Here is a 16675-nt window from a genome sequence, read left to right on the forward strand (position 1 = left end):
CTGAATCTATAACACAGAATCAGATGTCACAGAGCTGTACACCACTGTTATATAAATAAATATCAATTCATAAACACTGTGACACAAAAACATTTCAACAAAAGTCATGATGGTCTCTGAGTCGGCTCACAGAACAAACATGTTTCTGTCTGAAACAGTTTTTAGGTTTAACCATGCAAGTGTGAAACATTTGATGCTGCTGTTGATAATTGTTGATGTTTGCAGGTTTTTGAGCCAAACGTCAGATCTTTTGGAAGATTTTGATCAAAGACGTGAGGTGAAGATGTACTTCTGAGACATTAATGTGACGTGTGGTATTCACCATGTTTCTCTTACACAAACAAGGGGCGTGGTCGAATTCACCTGTACAATGTGTTACTGACTGCTAAGAGTCTGCACTTGCTCAGGTGAGCCGATGTTTAACTCTGACTGGCGTTCATTAAAACTCAACATTAAACTGCTGCATGACCTTTAAAGACAACCCTCACAGGAACTTCACTGCACCCTGACAAATGGTGTGTGTTTTATATACACCATTTTACACACGTTGTGTTTTTTTTCTGATCCACAGGTAACAGGTGGACAAGAGCATGTAAAGAGGATTCAGAAACGGGTTGACAGTACAGCAGTCAGTGCTTGAACAGGTATGTAACTCACCTTCTCCAGTTGTTGTCCAGAGGAGGGGACAGGTACACCGCTCCATATGGAGAGCTCTCCATGTAGGGTTAGTTAAGGTAAATGTTTTCACTGTTACTAAATCATCAAGATTATATGTAGAAGTAAAACTTAGTGGTCCTTCTGTCTGTGTGATATCATCTGAGAAGTTCACTCTGACCTTATACCCATATATACTTTATCCTTAGTGTTAGTGTTTATGCTTAAATGTATATTTTAGAGGTCAACGTGTGCTACATTAATTACAGCTTAAACTTTACTGTTGATGCACTTAGAAGCCATGTTGGATTTTACAAATGAAGGTTCTCAGAAATGTAATTTTGAACTACTCAATAATCCTTCTGCAGTTGACATTGAAAGAGCACCTGAAACAACTCATCTGTAAACTTCCAAAGAAGCTAGTAATGGCATACTCAAGGCAAAGCATGGTCTGTAAGTGCTGCAAAATCTCCACACTCCATCTCTGGAGAGTGTGTTTAATACAGAGCATCAACTCACCACACATACAAAGCTGTGAAACACAAAAACGACATCATGTTCCATCCTCTCCCACATCTCTTTAAGTCAGCTGATCAAAGTTAAGGATATCTGGCGGCCGTGCTTGTCGATTGGTCGGCGGTGGGGGGAGTTGATGCGGTTTCGGTCCCGGTGAACTCTCTCGACCAGCCCGTGGTGACGTGTGCCTCTGACTGAGTCCAGTCCTGAAGGAAATTCACCCTAAGGATCAGAAACCGTACTGTTTTAAAGTGATGTCTGGCAGAGCTAGGACATGTTGGTAAAACTGTTTTCTCCTTTCATGAACCCTGAGATAAAAGAAGCTGATTAACAAAGTTTACCTGAAAAGTCTCCCTCAATTAAATATCTGTTCACATACTACTTTACTTCAGGTTGATTCCATTCTATCCTGTATGAATCTGTAAATCTTTACATATGCTTTTGTCAACCTGTTTGTGACACATTCATAAGGTTTACAAGGTTAACATGAACTAGGTTTGTAAAGTTTACAGTCTAAAATGATGACTGGGGACTTCCGGTGGCGCCATGTTGTAGTGGACAGAGGGAAATTTTGCTCTACAAAAAGCCAACTAATAACCCGCCAATGTTTAATAGCTAACGGCAGAAACCAAACAAAACTAAAGGGCAATAGTTGAAGAAAGTAAATCAGGAGAGATAGGGAAAAAGGGGAGACTTAATAAGAAGGAAAGCGTGAATGTAACATGTACCGACTCCATGAGGGGAGCAATGCCGGCGGCGAAGCTGCCTGCCGGCGGTGACAGCGAGCAGGATTCGATCATTTTAGCGGAGCTACGCTGGCTCAGACAAGAACTCGGAAGCGGTAATCGAAAATAAGAAGGCTTTGACCAGAATGGAGACTAATGTGAAAGAACTGGTCTAGAGAACTGCCTCGCTGGAGAAACGCACAGTAGACATGGAGGAAAAGCTGGGAGAGACGGAAGAAAAGGTGACGCGGCTAGAAAGGACGATGGCTTTTCTCCTACACCAAGAGGCTAAGTTAGAGGCGAAGTGCAACGATTTAGAAGCAAGGTCAAGAAGAAATAATATTAGGATACATGGTATCCCGGAGGGCTCGGAGAAAAACGACACCGCTGGATTTATCAAGGAGTTTATTCGCGCACAACTACAAGTCCCAGACGACATGGATATACGTATTCAAAGAGCGCACCGCTCCCTGGTCGCCAAACCGAGGGACAACACCACACCGCCACAGGCAATTATTGTTTGCTTCGTGGACTATCAGGTGAAGGAATATGTCATTCAGAAAGCATGGAAACAAAAGACTACATACGAGGAACGGGCCATTTACTTCAACCAAGACTACACGACGGAGGTGCAAAGAAAGAGGAAACAAGTGCAGGACGTAATAAAAGCACTAAAGGAGAAGAACGTTAAAGCACAGTCTCCTTATCCTGCTCAGCTCAAAGTGTTTCTGGACTCTGGGACCAAGACTTTTGCTTCAATACGGGAGGCTGCACCTCTGTTAAAAGAGATGGGGATCAATGTTGCAGAGGATGAAACGGAGAGACAACAGAAGGTGATGATGCAGGGCAGCTGGACCACAGTGACAGGGCGGAGGGAGAAGAGGAGGTCGCCTTGTATGACAGAGGAGGACATGCATGCCTTTTTCAAGTGAACTCATTTATTCATTATAGTTTTACAAGGTAAGGGGTCAAAGCATGAACGGTAATAAGTAATTGTGTGGGCAGTTAAGGTTATAAAACAAACAGTCAAACAACCAGAATATCTGCCGGACTTGAAATGGAAAAATAATAGTGAGCTGGTTAATGATGCAAAACTAATTTGAAGCTGACAGAAAAGTTGGCAACAAAGAGCAAAATTTAGACTCAATTTGAGTAAAGAGCAACTTACGAAACACCTAGGAAGTTGCAGGTGCACATAGTGCTATTCACCAGAGACAATTTGCCACATCTCTCTGAGTCTGGGACTTTTGGGAGTCATGTTATTTTGTTATATTGTAGTTCTAAAGGAGATGCTTATTGTTCTTTTTGTTGTGCTATGTTTTGCACAGTTGTTTTTTTTCACAGAGGTACAGAGTTGAAAGGTTTAAAATTAAACAAGATGAATAAGCTAAATATAATTTCATATAATGTCCATGGTGCAAACCATCCCATTAAAAGGAAAAAAGATAATGAGTCAACTAAAGAAAATGTTCTATAGCTCTTCTACAAGAAACACTATAGCGGCTTTCCTGAAGATGAAGCCGCTGAGAGGCTAAGGTTGGGCCTAATATCTTTGTCCGACGCGCTTTCAAAAGAATACTGTGATACGTAAAAATAGGTTTGAATACGTTTTTTTATTAACGAAAAAAGATAATTAACTTAACTTATGATAACGTGCATTAACTCATAATCACAGTGAGCCTGAAACAATAGAATACCCAGCTCACCCCCTCTCTTCCACTGAGAACAAAAGGTGAACAGGTGAGTTAAATCAATACATCTCCGGCAATACCCATGTGACCCGACATCCCCCTACTCAATATAATCCTAATAAATGAAATAATAATCAATAACCCAAAACAGCAATATATAAGAGACTACCTTAACCTTAAATAAATACTACAAAGACAATTATATCCATCCATGGCTACAACAAACACACTTAACCGAGGTTGAACATCAAAAACTGAAAAGGGAATGGGTAAACCATGTATTTTATGCCTCATACGGCAAGAAAAGGGGTGTAGCCATATTAATAAGTACCATTCTCTTTAGAGAAAGAAATAAATGATAAAATGGGACGGTATGTAATGATAGTAGGCTCCATGGGAGATATGAGTATATCTTTAGTAAATATATATGCCCCACAAGAGGAGAACGAAACATTCTTTAAACACTTAGCCAATGTTATTACTAGTGATGCAAAGGGGATGAAAATAATGGGAGGGGATTTTAATACAGTACAAAATGGGAAGTTAGACAGACTACCATCAGAAAAGGGATCGATCACAAAAAAATAGTATTAAATGCAGGTATTAAATAACACTATAAAAGAGTTAGGCCTTATTCATCCATGGAGAAACATTAATCCCAGGAGCAAGGATTTGACGTTTTACTCCAACCCACATGACAGCTATTCAAGGATAGACTCTTTCTGTGTATCCAAAGAACATGCACACAAAATCCTCAACTGTAGCACTGAGAGCATAACCATAAGTGATCATGCCCCCATTACAATAAGATAAGATTTAACGTGTCACTTCTATCTGATGAGCAGGTGTCGAAGGAACTAAAACAACATCTAAAAGAATACTTGGAGATAAATGACAATGGCCAAGTATCGCCTTCAATTTCATGGGAGGGGGGAAAAGCGGCAATGAGAGGGAAAATAATAGAACTAACATCTAGACTAAAAAAAGCGAGACTGGAAAAGCAAATAAGGTTAGAGAGTAAAATAAGAGAACTAGAGTTGAACCATAAGAGAACATCAGACAACTCTATACTACTTGACCTAAAAAAGACTAGAAATGACCTTGAAGATTTTTCAAAGAAAGGTGTTATTTCAAAAATGTATAAAGCATTACAACATGAATCTGAAGAAAACAACATGGGGGTTAAAGAAAAATGGGAACTAGAAACAAACATTATAATAAGAGATGAACAATGGGAGGAATCATTCAAAGAGCGACATAAATTAACAAACAGTCCAATGTGGAGGGAGTTTGACTGGAAAGTCAAAATGCGATACTTTAACACCCCACCCATCACCTCAAAATACTTCTGAGTTGTGCTGGAGGGGATGTGGACTAGTGGGGGATTTTACACACATTTTTTGGTGCTGCCCAAAAGTTGTAGACTTTTGGAAAAATGTACAAAAATAAATAAGTCAGATTCTGGGCATCAATCTAATCTTGGATCCGTCACTCTTTATTTTAGGTATAGCTCCTGATACCAACATAGACAGAGACTTGATTTCCTTGCTTAGAATTTTGCTATTGATAGCAAAGAAAACAATAACAGCATCCTGGCTGAAACCACAGCCTCCCAACATAACTCAGTGGAGACAAAGATTAAAAAATGTTTTCATCATGGAAAAAATCACAGCCAGATTACAGCTGAAAACAAATAGATCTGATGTAAAATGGGCCCCAGTGATGCAGGTACATTTAAATTTAATTTAATTTAATTTATTTTACTTTAAATGCACTTATTTGTATAGCAAATTACCAATATGTTTGCAGAAGTTGTTAGTCAATCAAGGAAAAAGGATTGAAAAAGGATGTGAAGGCTGCCATATGTGTGGTTATATGCAGGGCCGGCCCGTGGTATAGGCAGTATAGGCGCTAGGGGCGCCAGCCTCCATAGGCCTCAAATGAATGAGGCAGAAAAGTTGAAGATAAGAAGAAGAAATAGAAGGAAAAATGCATTTAAATATCACTAAATATTATTTATTTAATATAATTGTCATGCTTTTAATTAGCAATGTTATGAAAGAAGCCATGAAAACACAACTAGGCTACATCACATATTTAAAAAGGCTCTATTTTCTTGCCTCCTGCTTGACCCGGCACATCACAACACAGCTGCTCGTTGTGGAGGAGGAGGGCAGGTGACTTATTAGAAGTGAGTGGCAATGAGTGTACCGATTAATATCACGTTTATAAATGACGTGATGTAAAAAACAACAACAAAGCCCTTGGGAACCCAGGGACGAAAAAATAAGAGGAGGAGAAATAATATGAAACAGACACAGAGGTAAAGTGCTGCACGGATCAGTTATTTATCTGTTGTAGTTAAGCTAGCTTGTTATGGATGGATGATAGTAACGTCAGTGTTTACTAATTCCTGATCAGTAGCTTGAGTTAACATCTGTTAGTTCCACTGTACTATCATTAGATAGAAGATTATTCTTTTTAAGAAAATAATCAGTGTAAGAAATACACTTCTTATTTTCTTCTTATGTTGTTGGACACAAACCTACTTATATATTTTTTGACATCTTTGTGAACTTAGTTAGCTTTCACCTTAGTCAATTTAAATGTTTATTTTCCTCCTCCTGTTGTTAATAGTTTTAAGCACTTTCCTTTAGAGTATTTTATGTCTAAGAGCCTCACTGAATAGATAGTTGTGCATGCTGTAGGTCTGGCTGTAAGGAAAACATTTGGGCTCACCTAAAAAACTATGCTGTATGATGTTTCTGTACTGCTCTGAAGAGAAAATAATATTTTGTTTTCACACTATATTATAAAATGCAGATTGTTTCACAAATGCTCCTCTTCTCTCCCCAGATGCAATCAGAAACATTTAAATCCATCCCCTGCCATACCCCGGTCGTCTGGGACCACTTCTGCTCCCTGCACTGTTTGATATTGTTTGTTCTGTTACACTAGTTATTTGCATTTATTCATAAGAAATATTAGTGTTATTACCATATTATTCAAGTTTTTTAGAAGTATTTTTTATTTTAAATAAAGAAATTATGTTAAATATAAAGATGTATGCAAGTTTTGTGTATGAATATTGTGATTAATGGTCAAACTGGCTGCAATTTAAGGGGCAACCGCTGAAATCTTGCCTAGGGCACCAAAATGGTTAGGGAAGGCTCTGATTATATGCATGTATGTAAGTTTATGTCTATCTAATGTAGGTATGAAGGAAAGGGTGTGTGTAGTTGTTTGGTAAAATGACATGTTAGGATGTCATGAGAAAATGGACAAGTGTAACTGAAAAGCATCTCCTGAAGTTGTATGTTTTATCTGTGTACTAAATAAAAAATAAGTTAAAAAAATAATAATGATGACTGGGTTTGTAAAGTTTATAGTCTAAAATGATGACTGGGTTTGTAAAGTTTACAGTCTAAGATTATGACTGGGTTTGTAAAGTTTACAGTCTAAAATGATGACTGGGTTTGTAAAGTTTACAGCCATATTCTAACTGGGTAAGCAAAGTGTACAGTCATATTTGTAAAGTTTACAGTCATGTTTGTAAAGTTTACAGTCATATGATGACTGGGTTAGTTAAGTTTACAGTCATGTTTGTAAAGTTTACAGTCATATGATGACTGGGTTAGTTAAGTTTACAGTCATGTTTGTAAAGTTTACAGTCTAAGATGATGACTGGGTTTGTAAAGTTTACAGTCATGTTTGTAAAGTTTACAGTCTAAGATGATGACTGGGTTTGTAAGGTTTACAGTCTTATGAGGACTTTCCTTCCTACACTTATGAAGTGTAGGAAGGAAAGGAAACACCAGATGTTACATCAAAGACCGCTGCATAAGGAAGCGGGAGCCATACTGTAGCTGTTTGTGCTGCTGTGATAAAAACGTCATGTAAATTATACTTGGAAACATCGTCGGTAAACATATTGTCTTTCTCAGGTCGTTTTCACCCGTCCTTATTAACTACAGACAACACAGAGTTTTCACCGTTGGATTCCCCACTAGCCTGTTGTGGTGTTCCTCAAAGGGTCTGTTTTGGGCCCTCTGTTGTTTTTGTTGTATCTGCTCTCTCTGGGGCATCTTATAAGAACTTTTAAAGATGTGTCCTATCATTGTTATGCAGATGACATTCAGTTGTACGCAGGGTCCGAAATTAACTTTTTGACTCACCGGCCAAGGTGGCAGGTAGATGAAAAAATTCACCAGCCAAGGTGGCAGGTAGATGAAAAAATTCACCGGCCAAACATATTTTTTTACCTGTTTTTGTGTCCTATACACATCTGTTACAGTACATTTAATTGAGAAGGCATTATGTTTTGTTTAATCAATAACAAATTTAAGTCACAGATTCAATCATGTCATCAGATCAGGAAATTGTAAAAAAATATATTTGCTGGCCTTTATTTTTTTCTTAGGGCATGGTCACACTGGCCATCCGTACCGTGCCCAAGCACGCTTCAACGCTAAAGTCCAGTTCGTTTGACCAGTGTGACCGCTCCGTAACGTGCTCAGGCACGGTACACTTTCTTGGCTTTAGCACACTTCGGAGAGGTGTGCTTCGGCACGGTACACTTCATGCACGAGCACAAGCACGCGGGTGCACAACGCTGACAGCCTTCATTAAGGAGAAATCCAGAGTTTCATGACTGTATCTGACTAACATGACACAATATAAGACACAAAGTAGCTGTCATGCTCTGTGTTGTTCTCCGATGTGCAGGCGTCCGTGCGGACTTGCGCACGGACTCGGCGCATCTATTTGATTTATTTATTGCTGTGTCTGATTAAAATGGCTTAAAATAAGCTGCAAAGTCAGTAAAGTAGCTGTCATGCTCTCTGTGTTTTTCTCTGATGTGTAGACGTGGACTCGACTACGCATCTCTTTTTCTCTCTCTCTCTCTCTCTCGTCCGCTTGTTTGTAAACTGAGCACGCTTCATAATAACATAAAGCATGCATGTGTTGTATTACGACGTTATGTACAAGAGGTAATCATGCTTAGGCACGGTAAGTCCTGGCCAATATGAGTGGGGGAGTGGCACTGCGGGGGGGGCAATCGTGCTTGGGTACAGCACGGTACGGATGGCCAGTGTGACCGCGCCCTTAATGTATTATCTGTAGGCAGTAGTTCCCAGACTCCCCCCCCCTGCTCCCCTCTGAACCGCCCCTGCATTACAACATTACAGACTAAAAACAAAACGGAAAAATCTACCCGCATTTGGCGCTTGGCGGGTGTTAATTTCGGACCCTGGTTGTACGTGTCTTTTAAACCTTTAAATGTCTTAATGTCTTAAGTTGTCTATTTTGCTTGAGTGTGTGAACTGCATAAAAGCTTTCATGCCAATGAATTGACGATGAGATTCTCATCTCCGTTCCTGAGCATTTTGTTCCAGAGGTGAATAAATGTCTTGTGTTTCTTTCCTAAACCTGCCCTGCGTAATTTAGGGGTACTAATGAGTCCAGCTCTAAGTCTAGACCAGCATGTGAACAGTTTGGTCTGCACATTCTTTTATCATCTAAGGAATATAGTAAAACTCAGCCCTGTTGTGTCCAGAGCCGAGCTGGAGATGATTGTTCATGCTTTTATTTCATCAAGGCTTGTGTTTAAATCAGCTGTTACCCTGACGACGCCTCGCCTGAAAGTCACAGCTGCTTTGAATCAGCTGTTACCCTGACGACGCCTCGCCTGAAAGTCACCGCTGCTTTAAATCAGCTGTTACCCTGACGACACCTCACCTGAAAGTCACTGCTGCTGTTGCTGATCTGGTTCACATTGGGCAGAGAGCCTCCATAGTACGGCGCCCTCGACTGAGTAAGACGAAGCTGTTGGATCTTCTGGAACTGAACCTGTCAGACAGAAAGCAGGACAAAATAACACAGGAAGTCCTGGACCTGTAGGGGTTAACCCTTACCCTCCTGAAGTATAGTTACTCTCTATAGAGACAGTATATAATGAATATATAACGTATAGTTAGGGCTTAATAAAGTGTATGATGAATGATTAAGGTGTTCTTTAATAAAGTGTATATAATGAATGATTAAGGTGTTATTTAATAAAGTGTATATAATGAATGATTAAGGTGTCCTTTAATAAAGTGTATGATGAATGATTAAGGTGTTCTTTAATAAAGTGTATAATGAATGATTAAGGTGTTCTTTAATAAAGTGTATATAATGAATGATTAAGGTGTTCTTTAATAAAGTGTATATTATGAATGATTAAGGTGTTCTTTAATAAAGTGTATATAATGAATGATTAAGGTGTTATTTAATAAAGTGTATATAATGAATGATTAAGGTGTTATTTAATAAAGTGTATATAATTAATGATTAAGGTGTTATTTAATAAAGTGTATATAATGAATGATTAAGGTGTTCTTTAATAAAGTGTATATAATGAATGATTAAGGTGTTATTTAATAAAGTGTATATAATTAATGATTAAGGTGTTATTTAATAAAGTGTATATAATGAATGATTAAGGTGTTCTTTAATAAAGTGTATGATGAATGATTAAGGTGTTCTTTAATAAAGTGTATATAATGAATGATTAAGGTGTTCTTTAATAAAGTGTATGATGAATGATTAAGGTGTTATTTAATAAAGTGTATATAATTAATGATTAAGGTGTTATTTAATAAAGTGTATATAATGAATGATTAAGGTGTTCTTTAATAAAGTGTATGATGAATGATTAAGGTGTTCTTTAATAAAGTGTATATAATGAATGATTAAGGTGTTATTTAATAAAGTGTATATAATGAATGATTAAGGTGTCCTTTAATAAAGTGTATATAATGAATGATTAAGGTGTTCTTTAATAAATTGTATATAATGAATGATTAAGGTGTTATTTAATAAAGTGTATGATGAATGATTAAGGTGTTCTTTAATAAAGTGTATATAATGAATGATTAAGGTGTCCTTTAATAAAGTGTATATAATGAATGATTAAGGTGTTCTTTAATAAAGTGTATGATGAATGATTAAGGTGTTCTTTAATAAAGTGTATATAATGAATGATTAAGGTGTCCTTTAATAAAGTGTATATAATGAATGATTAAGGTGTTATTTAATAAAGTGTATATAATGAATGATTAAGGTGTTCTTTAATAAATTGTATATAATGAATGATTAAGGTGTTCTTTAATAAAGTGTATGATGAATGATTAAGGTGTTCTTTAATAAAGTGTATATAATGAATGATTAAGGTGTTCTTTAATAAAGTGTATATAATGAATGATTAAGGTGTTCTTTAATAAAGTGTATGATGAATGATTAAGGTGTTCTTTAATAAAGTGTATATAATGAATGATTAAGGTGTTCTTTAATAAAGTGTATATAATGAATGATTAAGGTGTTATTTAATAAAGTGTATATAATGAATGATTAAGGTGTTCTTTAATAAAGTGTATATAATGAATGATTAAGGTGTTCTTTAATAAAGTGTATGATGAATGATTAAGGTGTTCTTTAATAAAGTGTATATAATGAATGATTAAGGTGTTCTTTAATAAAGTGTATATAATGAATGATTAAGGTGTTCTTTAATAAAGTGTATATAATGAATGATTAAGGTGTTTCTGAATAAAGTGTATATAATGAATGATTAAGGTGTTCTTTAATAAAGTGTATATAATGAATGATTAAGGTGTCCTTTAATAAAGTGTATATAATGAATGATTAAGATGTTTCTGAATAAAGTGTATATCATGAATGATTAAGGTGTTCTTTAATAAAGTGTATATAATGAATGATTAAGGTGTTCTTTAATAAAAATGTATATTTACCCTGGACACGGTGAGGTCGGTCATCAGCTGCTCAAAGGCCCGGGTTTCCTCCGCCTGTTTCTGGTTGTGCAGCGCGATCTTCTCGCTGAACTTGCGGGGGTTGGAGCCTCCAGTTCCCGGGGAGCCGGCCATGTTGGAGCCGCTGATTGTTCAGGTAGTGAATAAAATTGATGGAGGAGCTGGAGAGTGTGTGTGTCAGACTGTCTGTGAACTCATCCCGGTGTTACACACACACACACACACACACACACACACACACACACACACACACACACACACACACACACACACACACACACACACACACACACACACACACACACACACACACACACACACACACACACACACACACACACACAGTCTCAGTGTTATTGTAAGCAGAGCTTCGGGCTAACGAGGCTATGCTAACGGCAAAGCTGCGGTAATAAAAGTGTTGTTATTGTGAATAAAACTCGGAATAAATAAAAGAGTGCATTTAAAAAGTTCCCTCTGACAGTTTTGATGAAAGCTGAGCTGATTGTGTGGAGTTAACTCTTAAATATAACTTAATATTGACACATTTACTGGAAACCACTTGTTTGAATGTTAACATGATGCTAGCTGTCATGCTAACAGAGCATTAGAGGGTAACAGCTGCAGCTAGATAAGTTAGCTTAGCTGCTGTCAGTGACACTCAGAGCACTTTGACAGCCGGGGTTTATTTAATACAGCGTTTATAAAGACGTAAAAACGAGTTCATAAAAAGTTCCAAACAACTTTATGAAAAGTTTGTTAAGATTTTATAAAGATGCTAATAAAAAAATACGTTTTTTAGGGTCATATTCAGACGTTAGCCCTTTTAGCTGAATGCTAACGTTAGCACAGCTCTCAGGTGTTTCTCCTCTGAACTGTCCTCAATATAAACTCACGAGCTCGCTCCGTAAAGCGCAGGTATCCTCAGCTGAGGCGAGATGAAATCCGCAGGTTTTCATCAAAATTAATCCACGAAGATGAACGAAGAAAGCCGACAGCAGCTCGTCCACCGAGAGGGAGCAGCGTCCGTCCGCAGGTCCGGATCCGCAGCTTTCACTGCCGAGGCAGGAGAGAATGATTCCCTCTGTCCACCAGGCGCCGCCACAACGGCTCGTTCCCACAGGCGTGATTTACTAAAGGTTTGTGTGTCTTAAAACGTGTGCAAACTTGATACCACCAGCAAAAAAAAGTGCTATCTGATCTACTAACGGCGCGCAGTGAGGATTGAATCTTTCAAATGAGCAAAACAACACACATTGACCATTTAGTATGTTTGACTTAATGAATATTCAATATAGGGCGTTTCTGCCCTAACGTGCAAAATACTGGGAGGAGAAAATGTAAACAAGTTAAGTTAGTACACGCGTTGTGATTTACCAAGAATAATAAAAACTGAGGTGATTGTGACGATGTCTGAATTTAACACCTCTGAAAGGAACGTGCTAACCCAGGAGACCAGTGTTACACACAACAGACTGCTGTTATTGAAGTTAGGAGGAGATAGGCTCAACAAAAGAAGGCATACAGATCGCTTTATTCCCCACACATGTTAATATGTTTGGAGTGACAGCAGGAAACACCATGATTAAACTATATTGTTGCCTATTTAAACAAAACTGAACATTCACATCCTCTGCCTTCTAAAGAATTTCAACATTGACATTTATTTCTTCCTATTTCCCTCTTTTCACCAACATTATATTTTAAACAGGGGATTTCCTTTTTCTCGGTTTACGCGTCTCTCCCCCAGCTCGTGTCCTCTGGTGCGCTCTTCTTCATAATGCTCTCGTCTCCTCCCTCTAAAGCCCGCTGCTGTTACTCTGTAGGACGCTTGGATTGGGGGACCTCACCACTGTTTGTACCCCCGTCTTCGATACCTCTCTCCAGAACATTTATGTCCGATCAGACACAGCGCTGGCCAGCTGTCTGCTGCTCAACACGAGTGTCACACCTGAGCGCCACAGCGGACACAGCTCACACCTCATGCACAATGTATGACACTTCATCTTCAAAAGATGGAGGGCAGAAAAGAGAGGCCCTGTTTAATAACGAGGTTTTCTTATAATCCAAATGTTTTTTATATATTTAGTTTTATCTGCTATAACTCGAAATAAGTTTGCCTCTTCCACTGATACCTATTTTGCGCTTGCAGTCATCCTGCTTTCCGTCCAAACTCTTAGGCAAAAGCCTAACTGAAATACTACAGCCTCCACAAGGTTTGAACCTGTTGTCATTCACGCAAATTTTCTTAGTAGATCAGCCGCAAAACGCCCACCAACCAAATGTGCAATTTTTGGGGTGAGCACGCAATTTAGTACTCTTTAATTAGGATTTTAAATAAACCAGTAACCATAGACTGTAAACATGAACCCACCAGTTAACCCAGTACCCATAGACTGTAAACATGAAACCTAACCAGTTAACCCAGAGACTGGATCCATAGCATGAAAGGGTGGGGGAGGGGAGGGGGGAGATAATTAATGAATAATTGATGTTTACAGATGTTGAGACATTTATGAAGATTCTATTTATTGTTATATTTAATAAAAACATGAATAATCTACTTTCAGCTGGATCAGAGAAATGATGAAGAAAGACACCAAACAGGAAGTTGGTACAGCATGTGTTTATGTTGGAGCTCATGAGATGTTGAGAAGCTACAGACAGAAGAAGAATCAGCTGTTCTCTGCTCCTTTAAGAAACAGCACTAAAGAGGTTTGCATCGAAGGAGAAGTGCAGAACATGTTCAGGACTTTATCACACGTACTAATATGACTTGCGTTACACATGAAGCACCTTTTCTTCTTTATTTGCCATAAAACTTTTTGTTGAGCAGAAAAATGAGCAGGTTGACGTTGATGGTCGCTCGATCGAAGAGCTTCATCACAGCAACGCCTTCGTACTGCAGCTGCAGGAGGTCCTGCATCACAGGAAACAGGAAGTCAGACTCATTTATACATCATGTATTTATTCATAGAGACAGAGCTCTGACAGCACTCTCAGCCTAAATCATATTCATAGAAATAACATGGTACCTGATACTCCAGCTGCAGCGTCTCCAGGTGGACGCCCATCAGCTTGGCCTTCACATCGAACACTCCCACAGCCTCTGACGGCGAAATCTCAAAAATCACGTTTTTAAACCTGCAAAGAGAAAAAAGATGAATTTCATTCATCAAGTGATCAATGAGAGTTACAAAGTTCTTCAACAGTCAGAAATAAAAAAATAAAAATACTGTTTTTATAAACTGAAGATTTGAACGACAAATGTCAGTAATCAGAACAGTCGCCTGTAATTGGCTGTCAGAACAGGGGGCGGCACCTCCTGTCAACTCAGGCTCTCATTGGATATTAAAGGCTGGGGGGGACAGTTAATGGAAGGTCTTGATTGGCCAAATGAGGTGTCAATCAAAAGGCCAAAGTGCGGCCAGAAATTTGATGCATCACAATCAGTAAAACAGAAAATACAGCGGGATGCTGGGAGCAGGGATGACAAATGTTCAATCAGTTGGTGGATCTTTGTGATCGTGATTGTGCTTGGATTAAATCGTGGAGACTCGTTCAGATGCAGCAGAACCGATTCTGTCAGAATAATATATTCAGGAGAGTAAATTTTAAAAACAGCCATGACTCAAGTGCAAAGCTGGGTCAAAAATTCATGTCTTCAATTAAACGCAAAGAAAACAGTCTGCATGATGTTCACTAAACAGCCAACCAGCCAGTCCGGCGTTTACCTGGAAGGTGTAGAGCTTAGTCTAGCTAATGAGTTTAAATATTTAGGCCTAACATCGGACCCAACATTAACATTTAAAAAACACATCAAACAATTAACAAAGACAGTAAATTTAATATAAACTATTTTAGACAGTTAAGATCCTTCATGACTATCAATGCTGCTCGAATGTTTTTTCACATATTGAATACTGTATAACCACATGGTCACTTTCTGCTGGCACAACACTTAAACCAATACAATCTCTTTTTAAAAAGGCCATAAAAATCTTTGACAAAAAGCCATTTTCGTTTCACCATTGCACTGTTTTAGATAAACATAATTGACTACATTTTCATAATTTTGTTCATTTTAAAAATGCATGTTTTATATGTAAAATTTTGCATGGACTTGCTCCTCCTCCTTTGAAGGACTTTATAAAGCTCAAGTCTGCCAGTGGGATCAGCACCAGGGCCACAGCCCGAGGAGACTATGAGGTCCCATACAGACGCACTACATTCAGACAAACTGTTCTGTCAGTCAAAGGAATTAAATATTATGCATCCTTCAAAACACACCTCAAACAGTGGATAAAAGAAAAACAAGTCTGTGACCACCTTTAACCTTTAACCTCTATTATTGTCTTGTGTCACTTGTGCCTTTGTATTTTATTTGTAATTTGTCTTTCTCTGTTACCTGCCTAGGGACAACAGATGGAAACTAGCACTTCTGCTATAATCTGGCATTTTTACAGCTGTAATTGTTACAGCTGTTCATTAATATGCACTGTCCCTAACAAATAAATAAATATATAATAAATAAATCTTCAAACGCTGAGTCACAAACAGGAAACATCGACCTCACCTCACCTCACCTTTCCTGACCTCACCTCACCTCTCCTGACCTTGCCTTCCTCACCTCGGCTCACCTTTCCTGACCTCACTTTCCTCACCTGTATCAGACTCGTACTTTATCTCTGAGACTGATGAGTGATGCTCTGCTTCATGTGCTGCACACAGTGCTGAGTGTAGAGTATGGAGCCAGAGCGCCCTCTGCTGGACAAACCATATGATGACCCCTCTTCTCAATCAGCCCAAACATTTGTAAATTTGATAACATATAAACTATATATGTATAAATCTATCAAGTGCTAAACTTTATTTCAACATTTCCTGCACCTGCCAGAGTGAGGCTATAAATAATAATAATAATAATAACAGTAACTCACTGGTTGGGCTGCAGGTCTTCGATGGCGATCAGGACGCCTTTCTCGTGCAGCCGAGAGGCCGTGTACTTCTGAGACACCTGTTTACTCTTCTTCGCCTTGTTGTCGGGTTTCTTTGACAACCTGAGGACACACACACACACACACACACACACACACACACACACACACACACACACACACACACACACACACACACACACACACACACACACACACACACACACACACACACACACACACACACACACACACACACACACACACACACACACACACACACACACACACACACACACACACACACACACACACACACACACACACACACACACACACACACA

The 16675-nt window shown here is 38.5% G+C and overlaps 2 protein-coding genes across 4 annotated transcripts in view; both read right to left on the bottom strand.

The window, feature by feature from the left end:
* Window positions 1–12623, bottom strand: part of crtc3 (CREB regulated transcription coactivator 3) — a 32824-nt gene extending 20201 nt beyond the window's left edge. Inside the window, exons 1-5 of the mRNA XM_061043429.1 lie at window positions 12291–12623; window positions 11380–11583; window positions 9326–9436; window positions 1264–1392; window positions 658–719 (exon numbers count right to left, since the gene is read on the bottom strand). Of these exons, the coding sequence (XP_060899412.1) occupies window positions 658–719; window positions 1264–1392; window positions 9326–9436; window positions 11380–11511 (434 nt within the window). The 5' untranslated portion in view covers window positions 11512–11583; window positions 12291–12623. The remainder of the gene's footprint in view (window positions 1–657; window positions 720–1263; window positions 1393–9325; window positions 9437–11379; window positions 11584–12290) is intronic.
* A 1279-nt stretch (window positions 12624–13902) lies between these two features.
* The window catches only part of iqgap1 (IQ motif containing GTPase activating protein 1), a 58670-nt gene continuing 55897 nt past the window's right edge, over window positions 13903–16675 (bottom strand). For all 3 annotated transcript variants that reach the window (XM_061043467.1, XM_061043458.1, XM_061043449.1), the window contains exons 35-37: window positions 16335–16454; window positions 14430–14538; window positions 13903–14314 (exon numbers count right to left, since the gene is read on the bottom strand). In XM_061043467.1, coding sequence (XP_060899450.1) covers window positions 14201–14314; window positions 14430–14538; window positions 16335–16454 — 343 coding nt within the window. In that variant the 3' untranslated portion in view covers window positions 13903–14200. The remainder of the gene's footprint in view (window positions 14315–14429; window positions 14539–16334; window positions 16455–16675) is intronic.

The sequence above is a fragment of the Labrus mixtus genome, chromosome 1, assembly GCF_963584025.1.
Source record: "Labrus mixtus chromosome 1, fLabMix1.1, whole genome shotgun sequence".
In the NCBI taxonomy this organism is placed as follows: domain Eukaryota; kingdom Metazoa; phylum Chordata; class Actinopteri; order Labriformes; family Labridae; genus Labrus; species Labrus mixtus.